Genomic DNA, 24,708 nt, shown 5'->3' on the forward strand with positions numbered 1-24,708 from the left:
AGTTTTCACAGGCTTATGGCTAACTTTTGACAAAATAACACATGATTCTCCACGGTCACACTGAACAAATCAAAGAGATATATTTTACTCGATTATAAAACATCTATATGCTGATTTCCTGTTCATTTTAACTCATTACACATAGAAACAAACACTGGTATAGACATCCAAGCAATTTATTTGGCTCTGGATCAGAATATTTCTTTGATTTTGTTGACAAAGCACATGATTTAAAATTTATCATAAAACACCTACAAATGTTCTTTTCACGATATCAAAATATAATAATATATCTACATGTTCTTTCAAATATATTTCTTGAAATGCACAGTTGTCTCAAAATACAATTGACCAGTCGCCCAAGCAATCATTGCAGCTTGTCGAGGTTCTAGGGAAGTTTTTTCAGTAAATCCAATTAATAAAGCCACCATTTACTCTTTTTTCTTTTAATATAATCTTACTACTGGTCAAAACAGATTATTTGACTGGACAACTGGCATCTGGTCAATTGCTTAGAGTTTGAAGAACATTTTATCAGGATCTGTTTTAAGCACTAAAAATTATCAAATAAAAATATTTCGGTAAGAATCACCAAATTTGTAACTACAACTGTAATGTAATTCTCAATGTTCTTCAAACACACAGTCAATACTACAGTACAATATATTATGACCCTTCCCATACAGACGGGAAAAAGAATGATTATAATTTTGTACACAATAATAAAATGAAGCTTTTTAAGCAGTATTCTTCTAAAAAATCTGTTTCGACTTCAACAACGACACACCAAACTGATGCAACTGCTTGTTCGATTTCCTCAACTAAGGGGAATAACTGGACAAATATTGTCCAGTAAAGTCTGCTAGTTGATTAATCTGCACATAACAGTACAGGAAAGATTCATGGAAATATCAGTAACACAAATGTTTTTGAAGATATTATTATGAGCAACCTTTCATTTTTGCTATATGAAAGCAAAGCTGGCAACAACACCAAGGCTATATAAATACCTCATTTTTTTTCTTTGAAAAAAACAACAGGCAAGCTAAAAATGTAAGACCAAGTCACAATAAATAACCATATGTTACACTAAATTTACATGTGTATCTTCACAATTAATATTGTACATAAAATGACAAGCATGATATTTACAGTCCGCTCAGGACATTAATGAAATGCCAAAAATGGGGCATTTAATAATAGGGTCATGAAATCAATCCAATGCTATACAATTAATATGATGTTGGTGAAATCTGGATTAATCTTGATGCCAGTGGGCGGAGTATGTGCTTATAATACAACTGAAATTACATGAAACAAGTTATTAAAACAACCGATAAATCACTCTCGATAACACGATGTTACGAGAGAGTGTGGTTAAGTGCTGTGGGGAAAACCGGAGTAACCCGTGGAAACCCATTTGTCTGGTTTGGTGACCACAAACCTAACTCACATTAAGTCTCCTAGAGAAGCAAGTGTGCCACTGCACTAACCAGACAACATAAAATACATAAGATACAATAGCTTTTTTATACAAAGCTTTGTTCATTTACATGCACAAACTCCTGATAACAAATCTGTACAATGAAAAATGTGTAAGTCAAGAAATAAACAATGTTTTAATACACATGTACATATTGTTAACTATCTATCTTACAGCGTTTTTGGGAAAAATATCAACATTCCATTAAAACACTCTTCATTAAGCATTACATATCTTCTATGATTCAATGTTAGAGTACTGGTATAAATTTTTAATGTTGAAATTGTTGTATCTGTTGCTGCAGCATAATGACAATCTGAATAAATATGTTTACATGTAAAAGCACCATACTGTCCATGAATGTCTGATCACAATTATAAATATCCAAACAAGAAGACCTAACTGCCACAACTACCACTCCCACAACACGTTTCTACTTCATTCAGATTTCCTCAGGTGAAAGCAATTAAGTGTAATAAAATAAACGTTGTAATAATCATGACAATATAACAGTGAGATTACAATTCGCTGTACAATTTATGGCATGATGATCGCATATTGAGTATGTAACTATGTATACATGTACCAGTACAATAATTACAGAAATTATGCCCAAAAGGTAATATTTTTATATTCTATTATTGAAACATGCTCATGATAATACAGTATATCTCCCTCCACATATATATGCAATATCATAATTATAGCATGCATCAAATATAGGAATATGTTTAAATATTCCATATTCAAGTATTTCATATCCAACAATCTTCTTGTTTTCTTACGCCCAATACCACACCCTTAATTTATAAATCCATTCATACAGTGCCACACTCTCAGGATGAAAACCCTAATTCATATGTCCCAACCATATGTACATATTTGTCGTTGATAATAAAATTCTGTGCCTCAACCAGATGTGGCCATATTCTGTTGATGATCAAAATTTGCATGTCTCAACCAGATGTGACTAGTTCCTACATCTGTAGATGTCCATGGCCTTCGATATGGTAATTATATCTTTTTCTTTGACTTCAGAATTGCAGTTCATACATCTTTGCTCTGTCGACTGTGAATTTAGTCTACAGGACTCTGGCCACACAGGACAATGTTGGTAGGAGTTCCACTAGTGTGTAAAACAGGAAAGTGGTTACTTTCTATTACCCCGCCTCCTACTGCCCCTAGCCATCACCCGGGGAGGTCTGGGGGCAGTCTCATTTGCCCCCATAGAGAATGAGGGTGTGCCGGCAGGGGTTCCGAATGATGGGTTCTGGGTCGGAGTAGCACCTGCAATGGACATTTTACAGGGTTGAGATAAAATGGTAAAATAACATCACATTTGCAGTAAGTGACAAATGCCCCTGAAGTGCCATCCGGTTCAATGGATTATGCAATTACTCATATGCCAACATTCAGGAAGAGCTATCATAAACTTTAAGCATATGCTGGCCCCAATGTTGGTTGACGTCAAGTACAGAGGCGTGATACAATTAGAGGAAAGGACATTGGCCTTGCACCTGACACATCTTCCGTATGTACCGACAACATGTGCCAAGTAACTTTCTAATTTGTCAGTGAATGACAAAGGTACAGCCTGGTCATGACCAACTATGCAACATTCCATAATGATTAAACTTAAAGTGTGCCTTGAACTCTGAGATAGGGTCAAGGGTCTTGCACATGACACATCGTCTTTGTGTACCAAACACAGGTGCCAAGTACTTTTAAAATTCCTCTCTGCATGACAAAGTTCCAGGGACAAGAAAAAACAGACGGTGTGGTTTTAAAATACCCTCCTTTAGGGGAATAAATAATGTAAATTCATCACCAGGCTATGAAGAATAAGGGCTCATTGTTGACATCTTCAAAACTAACATCAATGACAATTTAATAGTAATACAATAATACATACATTAAGAACCAACTGTCTGTCAGATAAAGACTCAAATCAGAAATCTTTGAATGTACTTATGTATTTATACTGTTTCTTTACCGTGAATTGTTTGTTTATTATTTTCATATACCGCAAAGTTCTTCTATATAAGAAGTAATTTGTAAGAAAGAAATAAAGAATGCTTTAAAACTGGGATAAGGATAAAAGCTGGTCAAAAGTGCAGAATATAATGTACTGGTAGGTTATGTACACATGGGTAAGATGAAAATGAAAATGCATGGTTAGTAGAAATAATGCTAAAACTCCTGCCCAAATCAAAATCATTAAGCATAAGACCTTAAGCCAGTTTTTAGGTATCTAAACATTCCAAACATATAATGCTAAAGAAAATAAATTGAAATAAGAAATTTTACATCTTCAAGAATTTAATGTCATGACATATGACCACACAGTACTATACAACCAGACCAAAACAATACAACTTTACAGGTAGAAAGGCAGACGGATAATACAAATGTGTTTTTTTTCTGCATATTATGCTGCAAACATTTCACACACCCATACACAGCTGTTCAAAAAGCATAGATAAAATGGCTAGAGCTGCCACAGGAGTGACGAATTACCCCAATTGCTGCCTCGACACAGGAATGGCAAATTATTTTAAATGGCCACAACTCCAATGTTATTGTACAGTAACAAAGGGCAATTACTCTGTAATTTGCTGAAATAGACTTATGGTTCTTGTACACTGGACTTCCTCTTATTGTGCTTTACCATTGTATGAAGTTTAAATAAATTCCATCCATTAGTTTTCAAGAAAAGATCTGGACAAGGAAAAGTAATAAAGGGCAATTACTCTTTGATTAGCTCAAATAGCGCTTTGGTTCTTGTACACGGCACTTCCTCTCATTGTGCTTTACCATAGAATGAATTTTATTTAAACTCCAACCAGGAGTCTTCAAGTTATGCTCATGACGACGTATCAACCAACTGACCACAGGGTGACTCAAATAATACCCCCTCAAACTTCGTTTGTCTGGGTGTATACAAATGTAGTGCCAGGCTACACTGCACCATTATTTCAGGCTTCTAGAATATAGATTATAACAGGTTACAGACCACCCTTACTTTACCTGTTGCCCCAAAATTGAAATCGGGGAAAGAATTGGCTGAAGCCACTGCAATACATACAGCAAATGAAATCTTTAATAAATATTACTATGCAATAAATAACAAAAACTATGAGTGTTTTAGTTTAAATATTAATTATTTTACAATGATTGCGAAGAAAGTTATATAAACTTATGCTTAATGTTGCGTGAGAGTGTGGTCTTGGGTTTGACAGAAAACTTGAGAACCCAGAGAAAACCCACTTGTCCGGCAAGGTGACCATCAACCATACTCATACAGGTGATTCTCTTTAAGATTGCCGAACATTATTTCAGACCAGACAGACAACAATTATTAAAGTCAATACACAATATCTATTTTCTATGAAACTACACTGCATTATATAAATATATACAAAAAATTAAAAATAAACTCCAGCATTTTATGCTGGAAATCACATTATCAATATTATCTTTAAACTAAAATGCTCAAGAACTGAACAATCTGACCACGAAACTAAACTTACTGAAGTTAAATCCTGCACCAGCATTGTTCTGACTAGAACTACCAGCTGATGATCCAAAGTCAAATCCCTTCGCTGCAGAACTGTTATTATTTGATTGCCCAAACTGAAACATGGCTCCTGTCTGGCTTTTAGGGGTTGAATCCAGGTTGGTCTGCCCAAATGCATTACCGGTCTGCTTGGCTGGGGTCGTCTGGCCTGTTCCGAATGGATTCACATTTGGTGCTGTATTGCCAAATGGACCTGAAACATATTGAAATCATGTAAAACTGTTTTTAGTGCAATAGTTTTCATAAGCCTTTCATGAGAGCAAAAACCAAACATACTTAACACAATTTGAAAAAGTCAATGTATCACTATCTGCTCTTATAAACATGAAAAACTAGAGCTGTCACAGGAGTGACGAATACCCCCAAAAGCCGCCTGGACACAGGAATGGCAAACCATTCCTTTGAAAAGAGGCCATAACTCCAAGGTTACTGCACACTGCATCTTCTTTTATCATGCATGTATTGTTTGTCCGGAAACCGTTTTTCTATTTTCGTAACAGTGCACAAAAACCTTAACTCCACTGGCCCCATTTTCAATCACAAGCATTGTCTTCACAGAGGCTGCCTATACAGCAAGTTTCATCACAAAATCTCATGCCCAATTAAAGTTATGAAGCAGAAACCATTTTTCTATTTTTAGTAACAGTGACCTTGACCTTGGCCCCACCAGCCCCAATATCGAATTGACCTTTATCTTCTGATGTTACACCTGTGTACCAAAAAATGTTCAAATCTGTCAAGCCTTTCATGAGTTATCGTCCGGAAACCATTTTTTATTTTTAGTAACAGTGACCTTGACCCCACCAGCCCCAATATCGAACTTGATCTGTATCTTCTGATGTTACACCTGTGTACCAAAAATTGTTCAAATCCGTTTAGCCTTTCATGAGTTATCGTCCAGAAACCGTTTTTCTATTTTTAGTAACAGTGACCTTGACCCCACCAGCCCCAATATCGAACTTGACCTGTATCTTCTGGTGTTACACCTGTGTACCAGAAATTGTTCAAATCTGTCAAGCCTTTCATGAGTTATCGTCCGGAAACCATTTTTCTTTTTTTAGTAGCAGTGACCTTGACCTTGGCCCCACCAGCCGCAATATCGAACTTGACCTGTATCTTCTGATGTTACACCTGTGTACTAAAAAATTTTCAAATCTGTCTAGCCTTTCATGAGTTACCGTCCGGAAACCATGAAAACCGACAGACCGACCGACCGACAGACAGACCGACCGACAAGCTCTCTCCTATATACCCCCTCAAACTTCTTGCATGCTATATCCTATTAACTTAAGTTTCATAAATATCTTTACTTTATCATCATAATAACATAAGGAAGTTTAATAAACCAAACATACCACCACCAGTTGCTGTTGTTGCAAATACTGGCATTGACTGTGACTTTGAGAAACCTGGAGCGTTTGTACTTCCAAACACTGAGCCAGTATTGTTTGTTGATGCTCCAAACACCGGAGTGTTAGATTTCTGCGTTGTTGTTGCTCCAAACCCTCCAAAAGCTGGTGCTGGGTTAGTTGAGCCAAATGCTGGCACCTGGTTGGGTGTTGCTCCAAAAGCTGGTGTCGGATTGGTTGCTCCAAAAGCTGGTGTCTGATTGGATGTTGCTCCAAAAGCTGGTGTCGGATTGGTAGCTCCAAAAGCTGGTGTCGGATTGGATGTTGCTCCAAAAGCTGGTGTTGGATTGGCTGTTGCTCCAAAATTGAATGCTGGAGTTTGACTGGCTGATCCAGTGCCAAAAGCAGGAGCAGGATTGACTGCTGCCCCAAATGCTGGTGGCTGATTGGTTGATGATCCAAATGCTGGTGGTTGGTTTGTAGTTAATCCAAATGCAGCCGTGTTACTGGATGAGCCAAATCCTAATCCACTCTGTGTTGAACCCCCTATCAAAAGAAAAAGAAGAATAATGAAGACTTAAAAAGAAAACTGAAAAGCCCTTGTAATAAACTGAAAAACATTTGCAATTGCAAAAGAGATCAAATATTTTATTTACAATATAGTTTAAGCTCGTTTTTTTAACCCTACAAAATAGTATTTTCTTACTGACTTTTATTCTGGTCTCTGTCCAGAAAACATAAAAGAAGAATCAAGCATAAAAATAAGAAGATTTAGTTAGTATACCAAAGTTGAATGTTTGGGCAGATGCTGTAGTTGTTGGTCCAGTTCCTTGTCCAAAGGCAAAGGGAGTGCTGGCAGTAGATGCAGGCTGAGTACCAAACACACTGCTCCCTGCTGTGGAAGCCGTTGGACCCGCAGCAAATGAAAATGGAGAAGCAGACCCAGTTGTGGTCTGGGAGGCTCCAAAATTGAACCCTGGAGCTGAGGTGGTGCTTGTTTGGGCCCCAAATGGGGTTTGTGTGGCAGTAGGAGCCCCGAAGGGTGTCTGGGAGGGGTTTGTTGTTGCTATACTGCCATATGCAGGTGGGGCTGTGCCTGATGTCTGGGCTCCAAAGCTGAATCCTGCAGTTGCAGCTGTGGTCGCTGCTAAAATTTACATTTGTATACAAATCAATCTGAAAACTTTTTTGTATAATATAAATCGTTGTTATCAGTTCTTTTAAGTTAAGCAAACATGTGGAAAAGTTGGATTATGTCAACAGGACCCAAAGTTGCGAAATGCCGCTCAATGAAAGAAATGTGTTCAAAATGTAAGACCAGCCATATTGGTCCACCCTGCCATATTGTCTGCAGTTAGCAGTCTTTCTACATGGAACTTGACTCTTTTGCATTTTTCTTTGGTAAATGTTTAAGTATGTTTTTAAGTGACATGGAACTTGACTCTTTTGCATTTTTCTTTGGTAAATGTTTAAGTATTTTCTAAAATGTATGTAATAATAAACCCAAAAGGATGAACTTAAAACTTCTATTCATATCAAGGCATGTGATAACATTCTTTAGTTTCTTACCTGGTGGTGCTGATGAACCAAATGAGAAAGTTGGAGCTGCAGTTGTTGTAGTTTGCTGACTGCCAATCTGGAATGCTGCAGATGACAACGCAGTTGTGCCTGACTGCCCTACACCAAAACTGAAACCAGTCTGGTTTCCAGCAGAGACAGGGGCCGAAGTTGAAGCTGTGGCTCCAAAACTGAAACCAGGCTGGCTGAGGCTAGCCAATGTAGTCACTGCGCTTGATACTGCTGTTCCAAACGAAAATCCCGCAGCTGGAGTGATTGATTGAGTTGTAGAACCAAATGTTAAACCTGCTGCAGGAGTGTCTAAAGCAGTTGAACCAAATGTTAAACCAGTGGCTGGTGTGCTTGATTGAGTTGTAAAACCAAATGTTAAACCAGTGGCTGGTGTGCTTGATTGAGCAGTCAAACCAAATGTTAAACCAGTTGAAGGTGTGCTTGATTGAGTAGTAGAACCAAATGTCAAACCAGTTGAAGGGGTGCCCGAGGCAGTTGAACAGAATGTTAAACCAGCAGCTGGTGTAGGCGATCTTGTTGATGGTGCAGTGCCAAATGAGATACTAGGTGCAGCAAGTGAAGTTGTGGTGGTAGTGGAAGCAGAACCAACACCAAATGAAAACCCAGTTGCAGGAATTGTTAGCCCTAAAGTAATACATAGAGGTTGGTTAGTTGTTAAGTATACATTTGAACAATTTATAATTAGGATGTTTTAGTACAATGTATATAAACTTTCAAGTACATATCTGAACAATTTATAAATAGCTTTTTGTACAATGTATATAACCTTTCAAGTATACATTTCAACATTTTATATATAGGAAGAAATGTTACATGAAATTTCTTCAAAAATTGTCTAATAATTTTTCTACCGTCTATGTGACATTTTTAAATAATGGATGATCAAGTTATGTGAGAAATTAAATGAAAATTGCAGTAGTGTTAGAAATAAAAGAAAGTGTTCCATAAGGACCAACATATAATCAAGCTACAACTAGATCGAGGGACTTTACAATCAGCATGGAACTTTGTAAATACCTGAAGGGGTAGCAGTGCTTGCCGGGGCAGAAGCCAACCCAAACCCAATGCCTGTTCCTGTGGCGGGCACTGTAGCTGGAAACAAAGGGGACCATATTATCAACCAGGGTAGCATAAACTATTGTTACATCTCGAATTTTGAATAAACACTTAGCCAATGTCAGAAATAGAATTGAAAAATATAATAAATTAGAAAATCTAAATATCAGAAAATCTAAATAAGCCTCAACTGAATATTTCTAGCCAAACTAAACTATTTTTTTTCAAGATATATCTCATAACAATAAAAACTACAGGTTTTACAAAATCTTTTGTACCATACATATGCTTGTTGATAGCTTCGAAATGTTTTTGAATAATACTCGGAGTAATTTGCTCAATACTGTTTGTCTGTGAGACATTCTTTTCAGACTTCCCCATATCTCTATAAGCCATTATTTGCCTTACATGAATATTGTAAAAACTGAGAGCACCATTTTGCAATATGTCATTTGTGTATTTTGATAACAAAGCAAGAAACAAAACTGAGAAGGCATTTTTTTATTATAGGAATGTGCAATAAACAAATAGATATCTTTGGAACCTAATCTTACATGTATTTCCCATTTTTCAAACAAGTCTAGTAATACACCTACCTGCTGGTGTAGACAAACTATTGATGGATGTTGTAAGTCCAAATCCAACACCAGTGACAAAACCTAGGGAAACACAGAAAATCATTTTTTACAAATCTAGAACTGTTCTAGTACAACATCATAATTTCAATCAACTTCAAAATCGAGTAAAAACTATCAATTACACTTAGGTGAAGCCACCAGCATGGCTTGGGCTAATCTGTGTGGGAACCAGCTACAAACCTACACTACAGGGTTAAATTGATACTGTATTAACCAGTGGGGGTTGAGCTAGCTTGAAAGTCCAAGATGAGGCCCTCAGCCTCGGTTGGGCTAATCTGTGTGTGTACATGCCACCTACCTATACTACAGGGTTAAACTGAAACTGTATTAACCAGTGGGGGTTGAGCTAGCTTGAAAGTCCAAAATTAGTCCCTCAGCCTCGGTTGGGCTAAACTGTGTGGGTACCAGCTACTAACCTATACTACAGGGTTAAACTGAAACTGTATTAACCAGTGAGGACTGTGCTAGCTTGAAAACCCAAGTTAAAGGTGCAAGCTTGGGTTGGGCTAATCTGTGCAGATGACCAGCTACTTATCTTTACTACAGGGTAAACAGATATGGTAATTAAAAGGGGCTGTGCTAGCTTGAACCCAAAATTGGAACAATCTGTTAGGGTGTAGCTAGCGTGTAGTGGAACCAGATGCTTACCTACATCATAGTGTAGAACCGGTACTGTACTTATCAGTGGGGGCTGAGCTAGCTTGTGAGCCCAAGTTTAATCCAGCTGTTGGGGTGGATCTAGCCCATAGTGGAATTGTATGCATACTGACACTAAACTGAAAGAATAATACTGGTACTGTACTTACCAGTAGGGGCTGAGCTAGCTTGTGAGCCTAAGTTGAAACCAGCCGTTGGGGTGGAGCTGACCTGTGGTGCAACCGGCTGCACAGATCCAAATAAAGGCTTGAATTTGGGGGAGGTACTTCCTTCTGTTGACGCGGCTGGTATTGTTGTTGCTGCTGCTGCCAATGATGATAAAGGTGTTGCAGTGCTCAGAGACGGCTGAGAAGATATTGCTGGTGTTGTTGCTAAAAGGCTTCTGAAACAAAGAAAGCTCGAAATATGCCAACAATTTTGACCAACAGTACTATTTATATCAAAGAAATAAAAGAATTGCTACTGACCCTCTTTTCAATGATGGTTCTTAAAATTAATTCAGCGCAATGGTAAAGACAAATTTAGTTTAAAAACAATCCTCCCCTTTCTATAAATAGGGTCAATAACCTTAGTTGTTGATATAGCAACAAAATGCCAAACATTGTGAACTTACCATGGTATATTTCAAAGAAGTAAATTATTTTTAAGGCCCGGTCACACCGCAAGAATTTTGCTGGAGCGTTCCTGGAGCGGTGAAAAAAAATAATCACCACTCGTTACCGTTCACCAGAAGTTGGCCCCCGTTAAGGCAACGCCGTATACGCTCGGCCACCGCTTATGATCCTTCCTACCGCTCCGAAAGTTTTGAGCTGCACAAAATATTGCGAGCGGTGAGGAGCGGGCAATTTTCCGCTCCGGCAAAGTTCACCACCTTTCCAACAACGCCCAGTCAAAGTTTGGCACCGCTAGACGCAAGTTCGTGGACGCTTGGGTCCGCTAGGCCAACGCAGAAATCTTGAACGCTGGACCACCACTGCTTCACCAGCTTTGCCCTGGCGGTGATTAAACATTGCACAAACTTTGGTGGAGCGGTTGTAAGCGTTTTACGAGCGGACACGGGATTGCTGGAACGGTGTCGGGCGTTGAAGCAGCGATCCATTGCGGTGATGAACTTCGGTTTGGCATTGGTATGGAGGTGTCGGAGCGGGACCAGAATAAACCAACGCTCGCTACCGCTCGCTACCGTTAAGCCAACGCTATAGCAACGCCGGCTTCAGTGGTTCACCGCTAAGGCAACGGCCTTGTTTTCGATTTTTTTCCCATTTTGTGCGCGGTGACGAGCGTTGTCGAAATTCGGTCCCCTCTCCCTACCATTCAAGGAACGCTCCAACAAAGTTCGGGCGGTGTGACCGGGCCTTTAGGGATTATGAATGGAGAAATTTAAGCCCCCTTTTTGGTCAAAACTCCAACTGTCATATGATACCTGGATTTACTTTTTAACAATGAACAGCCACTCCTCGAAAATAAACTCTGTACAACTGACAAATAAAATATCAGGATTTTCATTTAGTTCAAACATTATATATTTTACGATTGTGAAGAAAGTTATGATCACTCTCATTGGCACAATGTTGAGCGAGAGTGTGGTGTTGTGTTACGGGAATAACTGGAGTACCCGAAGAAAACTTGTCCGGCTTGGTGACCACTTACCAAACTCTCTAGCACCCAGATTGCGAATGAAGCCCCGAGTCACCTTGGCAAGAAGCCCAAAGGATTTTCATTTCGGACAGCAAAATGGAGCATGTCAATTATTACTTACCCCAAACTCTGCCCAGCTGCACCTGTTGAAAGCCCAGTTGATGTTAGTGATGTTACTGAAATAGAGACAGCAACACTGGACTATATAGAGATACTTGATGTCACCATCAAGTCCAGTCAATTTTTTTGTGAGGTATCATGCTGAATAGGCATGCACATACGTACATATCGTTAACTGTGCATCAGTTGAAATCTGCCGTAAGTAATCTTTACTCTACTCATTCTACATGTACATCTTAGACTTCAAAGTTTTATCAGACAGAAGTATCTAAGTCATATCACAAAAATATTAAAAAATGTTACCAGCTGTTGAAGCCGGTAAGAGAGACTTGAAGGCAGGTGGAGCACTTCCTGAAGTGGTGACACCTGAAATAATGTTCCAACACAGCAGGTTACTGAAGCACTAACCATTTGCTAAACTCTTGCAAAATAATGAATACCTTAGTAGTAAATGTAAAACTTGTATTCTATATATTTCATTATCATTTATGTCAATAAACTTGAATTTCAAAAGTCAACTACTTTGAAATAAGTGATAGTGTCCCAGGAATTATTTTATAATTAGAAACACTGCTATTGAGAATGTGACAGTACTTTCCAATTAACCAAAAATGTTCTTATAAAGTTCCATTTAGAATAATCAAGTACACTGTATCATAATATTATCTAAATAACAAAAGTGGTCACAGGAATGTGCAAAATGCCTTTGATTTGGCCTTGCATGGATGCTATGTTTGACACATCTGCAAGTATTATGCAAGTTTGATCTATTATCGAATAAGGAGTAAGTCAAGGCATGATAAATGGACAGACACAGAGTAAGTCAAGGCATGATAAATGGACAGACACACAGACGGACATACGGTGCCACTTCTTTATGCCTCACTTCGGGGGCATAATAATAGAGAGCCTCCTAATTTCTTACCTCCAGTCTCCTGGACAGGTGACTTTGTCATCTCCCCAAGGGCTGAGAGGACAGATCCTGTAGACTGTGTGGTGGCTATGGAGCTTGTGGTTGCTATGGTAACGGTTGCTGTGGATACTGTTGGTACAGTTGAAGTTACTGCAGAAGTAGTGGCAGAAGCAGCAGCCGCATTTTGTTCTGTAAGGAAATGTAAACAATACAATGAAACTGCCAAACTCAATATTTTAAATGTTTAGATAAGTTGCAATAGAAGTTGACACAGAAAGCTTAAACTCCATTAATCAAAGCCTATCCTGTAAAGATGCAACACACAAATCCAAAGGCACTTAAGTATATTAAAGGATCATACTATTTCAATGAGGCTGTTAAATAAACACAGGACTATCATGCAGGCCCCCAATTTCTCGAAACATCTTACGTGAAACAAGCTTATGTATAGATCTTATTTCATTTAGCAACTAATTTCGAGAAATAGGGGCCACATGACTGAGTATATGATTCGACCTGTGTTGATATGAAAATAGGTTCTCTGATTTTAACATTTATCAGTTGAAATCCAAGTTATCGACATCAAGGTTTTCGTGAACAAACCCAAATACTATACTGTCAAAACTCGCTATGTTTAACTGGTTGGGACTTCGGGAAATACTTTAAGATAACAAACATTCGATATAGCCGAAATACAAAAAAGTTTATTGCTAAACCAAAAAAAATGACATCACCAGGACATTGAGATAACAGAGCACGACATAGCGAGTTTTGACTGTATATTTATATAATTATGAGATCATAACCAACAAGCCCCAAAATATAGACATCTAATGAAACCCATTTTTTTTTACAAGCCAAGGCTTGCTTGAAGCTTTCAGGTCTGCTCTTATTCCTATAACTGTAGACTGAGAAGGTGACCACTAAGATACAAATACCTTTTTTGGCGAATGTTTCATCGATATTCTTGAGCATCTGTTGAACCCTCTCATTTTCAGTGTCTCTGTCCGAGTCATAGTCATCCAGGGTAGCAACCACATTGGCGTACTGCGCCTGCAGGGAAAACAAACTCATCTGAAATAACCTATTTTAACCCTAAACTTTGAAACATGTATCCCTGATTTGTTGAATGTCAATAACAAACTGCATAGTTTTATCTAACCCTTTTAGAAATAGGGCTGGTGCCTTTCTAATTAGGAAAAACTAACATGTTTTTATTCAGGAAGAGCTTATGATAGTTGACCTCAAGTGTGGGGGAGAAATAAAGCAACAGGTAGGGGCGTTGGTCTTGCATGCAATGCATCGCAAATTGATTTTAAAATCCCTATGTGCATTCCAAAGTTTCATACAGCCTGGATATGACCAACTGTAATCTATGTGCATATACGCATTGATTCCATAATGATTAAACTTTAAGTGCGACCTTGGACCTTGGAAGTAGGTCATCATCTGGACGAACACACCCACTCACGTATGTGTTATTATGCCTTGACCACCCGCACTGCCTTGTGTGCTAACATTCAAGTGTGACATTGGACCTTTGAAGACACGGTTTAAAAAAGATTTTGGGAATTTCATTTCCTCTTTCTGAAAGTATGTTTTAGCATTCGGAATGGAGCTGAACTTAGCTAACATTTAAGTTAATAGCAAAATTAGTACATGGTGAGTGTTAAATATAATACATGGGCCCTTCTTCTTTAGCATGCATTTACTGCTGTATTTTGGTTTACCATAATCAAGATGACCACTCCCTTTTTTCTTTTTTGTCTTCCAAAATTTACTTTAGTTAATACACTGAAATAGACATAGAGTTATAGACACAATGCAGGAGAACAATAGTAAGAACAATCTCCCAATACTGTATTTTTAGTGCACAGGGAAGAGGAATCAGAAACAATTCATTCCAAATCCATTAATACCATCTATGCAATTATTAAATCTTATTCTTCGGGGAATAACTGCATACGTCTATAGTAAAATGTTCAATCGCATACTAACCTGTTTGAAGTTGGTCTTCGAGCTAAGTCCGGAGTATACTGAAGCTGTTTTCTTCATTGACGGCATGTTGCGCAATGTTGGTGGTTTGGAGAAATCCAATTTCTTAGGTGTCTAAAGAGGAAAACCATTGACATTTAAGATTAACAGAGTGTATACCGTAAACAAGAATAATGCTGTAAGATTCCATATATAGCTGTCAGTATATTTTTCTTTTTCAGCCAATTGTATTTTACTGTTTAAATGGTTTGGTAAAAGTTAGCCTTGATGTTTATTGATTGTCAGTTATTATACGATCAGTTTTGACCAATCAAATCGCTTTTATTTGCAAACTAGCCAAAGGATAACTTGTTGATATACAATTTGCTGCTGTACATGCAAATATTTTATGCTTAATACATGTATAAATACATCTCACACAAACTATTCTTCAATCTTGATTGTGTTTGTTAAGGGGTAAGAAAAAAATTATCTTTGAAATATATCTAAGGAACAAGAGAACTACAAGCTGATGAAATTGCCACCCCATTTTTTTCAGTTGGCCAACACAAGCCAAAACTTTATAATAAAAGACTTTAACTGGAGACCTACTATGACTTTACCACATAGAGACACTTCTTGCTTGTTTAAAACCACAAACAAAAATATGCTTCTTATTATATTTCATAATTTTCACAATGCCAACTTGATTTTTGATGCTTTGTATTTAAATGATTAACATATAAAAATATGCAACAGGGATTTGCCATTGTTGTAAATATTTGACGTAAAAATGTAAGAAAATGGGAATTGTAAAGTTGTATACAACCCTATCTCTAACCCAATTTGTTTCTATGTAAAAACTGTACACAATTTAGGAGAACAATTATGCATGTTTTACAACACTATAGGAACCCTTGGCCAGGTTCGAGAAGTGAAAAAATGACTACTGTTCACAATGTTGTAGATTTTCCCTGCTAAAACACCCTGATCCCTCCTTATTTGCGAAGAGGAAACATGTCATCATATTATTATGTAACAGGTGTTCAAAAGATATCCAAACAATTCATTTTACAATATAACACATGTGTTTTCTTATGATGAATATGTGTACCAAATTTCATGGTAGTAACAAAAACAGTTTTCAAGTTCTAAAAGTATGATGACGTTCAAAAGTACTGAATAAAGGCACTTAAAAAAAGGCTCAAAACTTAACAGTAAAGTAAAAGATGTGCACATTTATCGGTCTCCATGAAACATCCCAAGTCAGACGTTTGGTGTGACTGACAGAATGACTCCCTTCTGTCAGGCCAAACAGGTTTGAACAAATCTTCAGCAATACTGAAGAAATTTGGGGTGTCAGGTATGAAGGTCGGACAATGTTATGTTAAGACTCAGTTATAATCACAAATGAATAATTCAATTGATCTTAACCAATTAATCTAAGATATGTCAGAAAGATGAGAATCCCAATTTTACCTCCACATTTACACTGTCCTGTAGAATTTCCGATACAGCAGGCTTTTCTCCCTTATTTGCCCTTGTTGCTGTGGAATCAAGTTCTTGTCTTCTAAACAAAAAATTGAAATAAAAAAGAATAAAACAGTTATGATATTATGCATGTAAATAAAATACTTTTTTCAATAAAATGATAGTAGTTTAAACAAAATTAATTTACAACAGTTGTGACAAAGTTATTATAACGTTATATTAATCACTATTTTTCACAAGATATATTGTTCTCCCACCTCAGATAAGTAGATCCAATAATTAAAGCATGCTAGAAATTCTTATCTTGCCAACGGGCGAAGATAAAATGCCCATATGGAACTCCTTTTTAATGGTCGCCACATTGTAATTACCTCCCTTGTTGAAGACTGTCGTCTGCAGCATCATGAAAACCTTGTCTTGTGGCAATATTTAGACCGCTAATTATTTCTCGCTTCAAATGTCACCATAAAACAGTTTTCACGCACCTCTCAAGAAATAATGCTTCACTCTCCTCAGAACTATTTAAAGACCAATTTGACTGTTAACATAACCCAAATCAATGCCCGCATATCCATGACAACAACGAATTATCAGATATCCATACACATTTATTTTCACTAAGCACAAAAGAGTTCCAGCAAAAAAATACATCTTACTTAATTTTGTTTAACTGAGGTGGCAGAAAAAGCATCTACCATAGCCGCTCGTGTAAGATAGGTTCATCCTGACCCTCGCGCAGGGAGTTTTGCGGAAACTCGGTAAACCTCGTTTCCGCAAAACACTCTACACTCGGGTCGGAATGAACCTATCTTACACTCTCGGCCATGGAAGATACTTATAATCACAATACCTTTACCAAAATTTCCTGGAATTGTTAACAACATGAGAAAGCAACAGACTACCAACATTTGAAAGTAATTTTGAAAAGTAGAAGATATTACAAGAGTAGGTCATTTAATAGAATTTACTTAACATTTCACTTCAAATTGAGAATAATATAAGCCCGGGCAAGTAAATTATCAAGATGCCACAGTTTAAGCCGCTCGTTCATGCAGATTGCCAGATCCTGTGACTGAACATTCATATGACTTATTTAAAAGTGCTCATTCTATCACATTAAAATATAAAACTTATTTGTACTAACCTTGGGGTGGTCATTTGATCATAAGACACATCAAGGTGGGACAACTTTGGAGGCTCGTTGATGCGTTCTGGTGCCTGCTGGCGCTGGTATTTCACACTATAGTCTCCATTCTCCTTCTCGGTAAAACTGCTGTCAGCTTTACGCTTTGACTTCTGCAATATCATTGCAACCAGCTGCGAGGCAACGGCAGGGAAAAGAGGGGCAAAAGTCAAAACATCATGCATTAATTTGAAATAGAAAGAGCTCAGTCGCCAAAAATGACATTTGCCCACAAGCTAGGCCGTATTTAAATGGTTATCATGTATGTATACATTCACACAAAAACCATTGGTGTCCCTCTGCCAGACAGACCTTGAGAAAGCACTTAGGATGAGCTTTCTTGGTCCATATACTAATATGAAACCACAAAATATTTATGTAATACTGTGTAGATTGCTTTGACTTTGCATGGTCTTGTTTGCAATTTCTTAGTTTTGACAGAGTATTGAATATTCATCTTGGTTTAAAACGGGAAAATTCCCTGGTGAAACTAAATCAAACTAAATAGTTTTCCCCCTGATACCAAATGAATTTCTACGATCGAAGCAGAAGTATAACGGAAATGAAGATGGTTTGAAATTTTCTTAATTTTTCACAAATCTATTGACCTGCAGAATTTTCAAAAACCTTAGAAATTGCACAAAACAACCAAGCAAAATGATAGCAATCTACAGAAGAAATTAATTTCAAAATCCTTTCAGATGAATACCTGTTTTTCCTTGATTCGCTGACTAGAACTAAGACTGCTCAGTATAGAGTTGTTTCTGCCCTCACTACAGATCCTCTTCATGGCTGGGTCATCAGACGGGGAATCCTGGCTGGGTCTAGAAACACACAAGATCATGAACATGTAGGTGTACAGTTGTATGTATGTAAATTGAACATATACACTCAAGAAAATATAGGTGTTCAGATATATGATCAGGGTTCTCAACAAATTTTGGTTGAACCATTTCAAATACTAAAGTAGCCGGACAGTTACTTCTAACTTATACCACTAAAAATTTACTTATTTTTATGTATTTATGTATTTTAAAACAAAACAAAACAAGAGCTGTCACAGTATGTGACGAATGCCCCCGAATGTGACATTGACCTACGAACAAGGTCAGTACATGAAAAGTTGATCTTGCCTTTACGTGTCAAATACATATGGCAAGTTATTTTAAATTGCCTCTGAACATAAAAAAATACCACCCATACTTGACAACCTACACTGTTATGTCCTTATATTCAGAATTCCCTTGTGAATAAACACTTAGTGTATCTTTCACCTTAGAGGTAGGGACATGGGTCTTGCACACGACACGTTGTCTTCGTATGTGGAACACATGTAGCAAGTGATTTTAAAATCTGTCCATACAAGGGAAAGTAACAGCCCTGACACGACAACCTATACTTTTTGTCCTTATATGCAGCACTCCATTGTGAATAAACACTAAGTGTGTCCTTGACCTTTGAGGTAGGGACACGGGTCTTGCACGCGACACGTCGTCTTGGTATGTGGAACACATGTGTCAAGTTATTTTAAAATCTGTCCATACAAGGGAAAGTTACAGCCCGGACACGACAACCTATACTCTATGTCCTTATATGCAGCACTCCATTGTGAATAAACACTATGTGTGACCTTGACCTTTGAGGCAGGGACACGGGTCTTGCACACGACACGTCGTCTTGGTATGTGGAACACATTTGGCAAGTTATTTTAAAATCTGTCCATACAAGGGAAAGTTACTGCCCGGACACGACAACCTATACTCTATGTCCTTATATGCAGCACTCCATTGTAAATAAACACTAAGTGTGACCTTGACCTTTGAGGTAAGGACACGGGTCTTGCACGCGACACGTCGTCTTGATATGTGGAACACATGTGGCAAGTTATTTTAAAATCTGTCCATACAAGAGAAAGTTACAGCCCTGACACGACAACCTATACTCTGTGTCCTTATATGCAGCACTCCATTGTGAATAAACACTAAGTGTGACCTTGACCTTTGAGGTAGGGACACGGGTCTTGCACGCGACACGTCGTCTTGGTATGTGGAACACATGTGGCAATTTATTTTAAAATCTGTCCATACAAGGGAAAGTTACAGCCCGGACACGACAACCTGTACTCTATGTCCTTATCATATATAATGCAGCACTCCATTGTGAATAAACACTAAGTGTGACCTTGACCTTTGAGGTAGGGACACGGGTCTTGCACGCGACACGTCGTCTTGGTATGTGGTACACATGTGGCAAGTTATTTTAAAATCTGTCCATACAAGAGAAAGTTACAGCCCGGACACGACAACCTATACTCTATGTCCTTATATGCAGCACTCCATTGTGAATAAACACTAAGTGTGACCTTGACCTTTGAGGTAGGGACACGAGTCTTGCACGCCACACGTCGTCTTGGTATGTGGAACACATGTGGCAAGTTATTTTAAAATCTGTCCATACAAGGGAAAGTTACAGAGCCGGACGGACGGACGGACGGTGCGATTTTAATATGCCCACCTTCGGGGACATAAAAAAACTATATAAACAGATTGTTACACAGGGAACCCGTGTTTGGTCTATAAACATACAAGATATGCAAAGTCTGATTTGCACACAGGGGTATTTTGATTTTGTAAATACATTATTAAATTAATTTCTGCTCCTGTTTGGACTTACAGGTAAGATTTTTGTGTTTGTTACATGTAGTTTTGAATATTCTTTGCACTGAAAGCAGCATTACGTATGATTCGCATTTATATCAATTTTATGTTTGAACCGGGTGTTGACATTTTTCATAAAATGTGAAGATTCCTATTTTCCCCATACTATAACCCTAGAGGATAATCAGCTTTGCTAGTTAGTAGTATGTGAAAATTATATTTTGGAATCATGATAAGTTGTTGTATTATGTCCCATTATGTAATAAACATCCTAGAAATTGGCTCTGAATCATACATTCTGGGGTCTGTATTCTGTCCATTTAAAACTCAGTGACATATTATATATAGAAAGCTATTATCAACAGTGAGATGGTAGCAAAAATCCCTAATGAAAAGGCAGCTGAGAATTTTGCCAAGGGGAAAAAAATCCCAGAAATCTGAGATTCGACTGAAGGCCTAACCCTCCGATAATTACAAACCTTGAGGGTCTCTTCATGACCGGTGTTTCAAGCCTTATTCCGTAGTCAGCACCCGTCAGATCTGGTAGCACGTCCGGCATTAGCGGGATGGAAGAGGTCGAGGAATTCGAGTGCTGGCTCTCTTGACGTCTATTGACAATTGAAAAAGGAATGTAAACTTACATGTTTTATAATGATAGTGAAACAAGTTATTACAACATCATATGATTCACTCTATTTTGCAAAAAATCATTAATTGTACAGTTGTGCTTTTTCATATATTGATTTTTTAACCAAGGTCAAATTATTGATAATCATTGCCATAGATTTTAATAGCAAATAATTCAAAATTTTGTGCAGCAGTCAAATTAATTTCAGAGCAAAATGCTTACCTTATTTTTAACTTCTACAAAATTTTACTTATTGTGAACATTTAAATGGAAAGTTTGTTTCTAGTCCTTTTTTCATTTTTTTAAAGAAAGAATTATGTTAGTATGCCATTAACCAATTACTCACCTGCGCTTGGCCTGCTGTATTGGCGTGTCTGCTGTTGGCTCTTCTTGGATGTTCATTGATCTTTTCCTGTGAAAAATTTTTTTTGAATTATATTTATAAAAAACTAAAACATCTTTGTCAAATCCAAATTTATATTTCTGAAGGAATATTTTGCAGATACCCTACCTGAAATCAATGATTGAAATTAGAGGCGAGTTGGGGGCAGTTCGCAAAATAACTGGATTTTGTTATACTGAATACTTTAGGACGCGTGGATTATTACCTTGTGAACACATTAACATACATGTACCGATAGTATCTAGACTTGTTTAACAGTCATCAAATTTAAGACTTTTAATCAACGAGCTTGAGTTCTGACAGAAGTACTTGGAATAAAAACTTAAAACAATCAGGCTTGTACTGATTTCTATCACTGGTTTAAGAACATTTTAATACTGTTAACTGTTCATTTCATCCATAATAAAATGTAACAATAAAACTTTAAACCTTCTTTCTTTAAGAGCAGATATTACAGCGTGCGTGTCTGGAGTAAATCTATCATCTGACCATGGAGGCTGAACCTGGGAAAAGCTGAAATTAAACAAAACCTTTTAGAATCCTGTTTCAGTTACTTCAGGACAGTAGCAAGGTGGAACACTAAGATTGGCCTGAAATTCCAATTTTGTCCAGAAATGTACAAGAATGCTTCTCAAATCCCTGAAAATTGTGGCCTGTCACCAAAAACTGAGCACCCATCAGCATTGATACTGCTGCATTTGCATTCATTGTAATTGCTGTCTTATCAATAGTGCGTGCTGATAATTTTGTATTGTTGACTGATGAAGAAATTGTCAAATTAAAGTTCAAAGGTCCAAATAAAATATCTATGATTGTTTTGTTTATGTTGGTAACAAAAAAAGTCTTGCATACTTTTGGCATGTCGCTTGTATATAAACATAATAGCATTTAATCCTTGTGCATCCTCATTTTTTTTTGTCACGGTATTGTATAAGATAGGCACAAATATTCTAAACATTTTCGGGTGACATTATATGGTTAACAATGAGCACGGGAAAAAGTGGTGTAGCAAAAACAAAACATCATAATATGAAAACTAAACAATAACATTGATGTTCCCCCATCCCCTAAAAAACTTTCCTGGACTTGCATTGATCTCAAAAACATGTGAATTCGTGTATAAAATTCAAGGTTATAAGATTAGCTCAGCTGCTGCAATTGAATATCTCAATCGGATGGAATATAGGTTATTGTTAAGGAATTGAACTACTTTTTCTGACTTTAATGTTTGGCTGTTATCAGTGCCTCTGTACTCTCACTACTGCAGACATGTTAACCTCTGGCTGTGCAAGAGAGGTAGATTTGTTTCTCCAGAGAGGTAGATATGTTTCTACAGAGAGGTAGATTTGGGCCCAGAGTGGTAGACTTAACTGAATGCGGGCATTCTGCAATTCCTTTAGTTTTTGTGTCTTTTTTATGTGTTTTGGGTACACTTTAAATGAAATTGTGTCGTATATTATCTCATTGCTTTACCTATTTGGTATTAGATATTTACTTGTGGAAAACTTCATTATTCAAAATAAAATGTTGGAAAAAATTACCAATGGACCAATTATAGCCAATAATGCTAATTGGTAGGATCATAGCAAGCTCATGGTGTTAAGCTCTGCCCTCCAGCAGTGTGTGACCAGCCTGCTGCAGTAGATTTTATGACAAATTTATGACCTTACTTAGAGTTCACATGTCTGACAACTGTATAATGCTGGACATCGGTGACAATTTGATCATCTTGTGACACATACTGCTTATTTTAGAATTCAATGTGGAAACCAAAATGAACTCACATTGTAAGATAAGACATTGTATGATTACTCATTAATCATTAATATCAAATAATTATCAATCAAAGTTACACAAAATATACGTCGAAAAGTCCTCATTTGCCAACAACTGTTTGAGTAAATTGTTTTTTGCTTGAAATAAGAATAACTTTAAAACATAACTACTGGTTACCTTGGACTGGAAATTTTTCCAGCAACTGGAGGAGCTATCTTAACTGTGTTACTTCTATTTAGCATTGAGGAGTTTCTTTCAGTCAGGGAGTGTCTTCTTATAGGATTGAGGCGAACAAGAGGCAATGCCCCAGCTGTCTGAGGTGACCTAGTGGTACTGGCACTCATGTCTGTACCGATAATACTGCCGTGTCTTCTTGGCTCCCTGAAAAGTTAAATAGATACTTTTTTATAGTTAAAACAATATTTCACATTCATTGCTGCTTTATATGTCAAACATTTTGGTACTTAACACTTAGTTGTATTACAGTACATGCAATTTCTTAGTTGTCTTTTTACAGCATTGATAAAACATTAAAAAAAAAATTAATAATAAGGAGCACAATTAGCATACCTATACTGATGATGACTGCTGGGTTCTAGGCCTAGTGCTCTCTTGATCTGAGGCATAAATGGAGATGAAAGCAATGGTCCACCAGGGCGACTGGGATTAGCGGCACTAACACTCTTCTCCCTTGCAGGACTGTTCCTTGCAGGACTGTTCATTAAAGTTTGATTCATGCCACCATATGTAGAAATGCCGTGCCTTGATGTCAAAGGAGAGTGACCATTTGAAAGCACAGGCATTGTAGAATTCAGCGGATTCAAAACTTGCGAAGAATATTTCAACTTCGGTTTGACAGGAGTGTTTCTTTGCCTGCCATTCCACATTTTCCCAGAGTTCAAAACCTGTCCAGAATTAAAATCTAAATAAAAGCCATTTTGTCTGAGATTGACATAGGTTCTTTGAGGAGTATCACTGCTCTGGGTGCCAATAAAATTTGAAATTAAAGGTCCCGGCGCTTTTCCGCTTTCTGTTTCACTTTCGTAAAATTGTTGAATGAAGTATTTTGCCGAGTTGTGAAATAATATAAGCAAGGTACCGATCAGGATTAATGCGTAAGCTATGTTATAGAAAGAGAGCAACAAAATCAAACCAAAACAAAATGAAAATAATGAAAACTTTATAAAATCAGAGTTCATAACGTCGAAATCACATTTTGTGTCTTAGAGATTAACGACCGGAAGTGCCAGTTGAAGGTCGGCTCCTCCCGAACACGAAGATGGGAATAATGGTCCCCTCACAGGAACGTAAAGCCGGGCAAAGACGCGTAATGTTGCGTGAAGATGCGCAAAGGCGCGAAATGATGCGTGAAAACACGTAAAGCGACGTAAAGATGTTTCTTAGTGTGTTTTATTATAATCATTAAATAAAATGCAACATACTGTTTTTAAAACATTGATATTGAAATATATACCAGTATTGTATTTATAAGAGACATAGTTGCAGGCACCGAGTCCTGGCTAAAAAAGGACCATTATACAAGTGGGTTTTTTCCTCCGTCCTTATGTTATACTG

The 24,708-nt window shown here is 37.4% G+C and overlaps 1 protein-coding gene across 4 annotated transcripts; it reads right to left on the reverse strand.

Annotated features, from left to right (window-relative positions):
• Positions 1-160: 160 nt before the first annotated feature.
• LOC128202669 (nuclear pore complex protein DDB_G0274915-like) lies at positions 161-24,377 on the reverse strand. Of its 4 annotated transcripts, none has more exons than XM_052903709.1 (22): positions 23,704-24,377; positions 23,311-23,514; positions 21,787-21,870; positions 21,301-21,366; positions 20,806-20,934; positions 18,379-18,493; positions 17,631-17,782; positions 16,475-16,565; positions 15,020-15,130; positions 13,960-14,074; positions 13,034-13,210; positions 12,412-12,474; positions 12,110-12,164; positions 10,500-10,732; positions 9,652-9,714; positions 9,017-9,091; positions 7,979-8,623; positions 7,194-7,556; positions 6,416-6,955; positions 5,014-5,253; positions 4,511-4,555; positions 161-2,770 (listed from the first exon to the last, which is right to left on the reverse strand). In XM_052903709.1, exons 1-22 carry the CDS (start codon positions 24,330-24,332, stop codon positions 2,634-2,636), a joined length of 4,332 nt encoding a protein of 1,443 aa, XP_052759669.1. In that variant the 5' UTR covers positions 24,333-24,377; the 3' UTR covers positions 161-2,633. The 4 variants fall into 4 exon arrangements, with proteins under 4 accessions (XP_052759669.1, XP_052759671.1, XP_052759668.1 ...); XM_052903711.1 differs by having other exon boundaries at positions 7,979-8,233; positions 17,631-17,803; XM_052903708.1 differs by having other exon boundaries at positions 17,631-17,803.
• Positions 24,378-24,708: the final 331 nt, after the last annotated feature.

The sequence above is a fragment of the Mya arenaria genome, chromosome 9, assembly GCF_026914265.1.
Source record: "Mya arenaria isolate MELC-2E11 chromosome 9, ASM2691426v1".
NCBI classification, from domain to species: domain Eukaryota; kingdom Metazoa; phylum Mollusca; class Bivalvia; order Myida; family Myidae; genus Mya; species Mya arenaria.

Coding starts and splice junctions, on each gene's coding strand:
- LOC128202669 (XM_052903708.1), bottom strand. CDS start 24,332: ATGAACTCTGATTTTATAAAGTTTTCATTATTTTCATTTTGTTTTGGT. Junction 7,557..7,978: donor TGGTTCATCAGCACCACCAG/GTAAGAAACTAA, acceptor TGTAAATTTTAG/CAGCGACCACAGCTGCAACT. Junction 6,956..7,193: donor TGCCCAAACATTCAACTTTG/GTATACTAACTA, acceptor TTCTTTTGATAG/GGGGTTCAACACAGAGTGGA.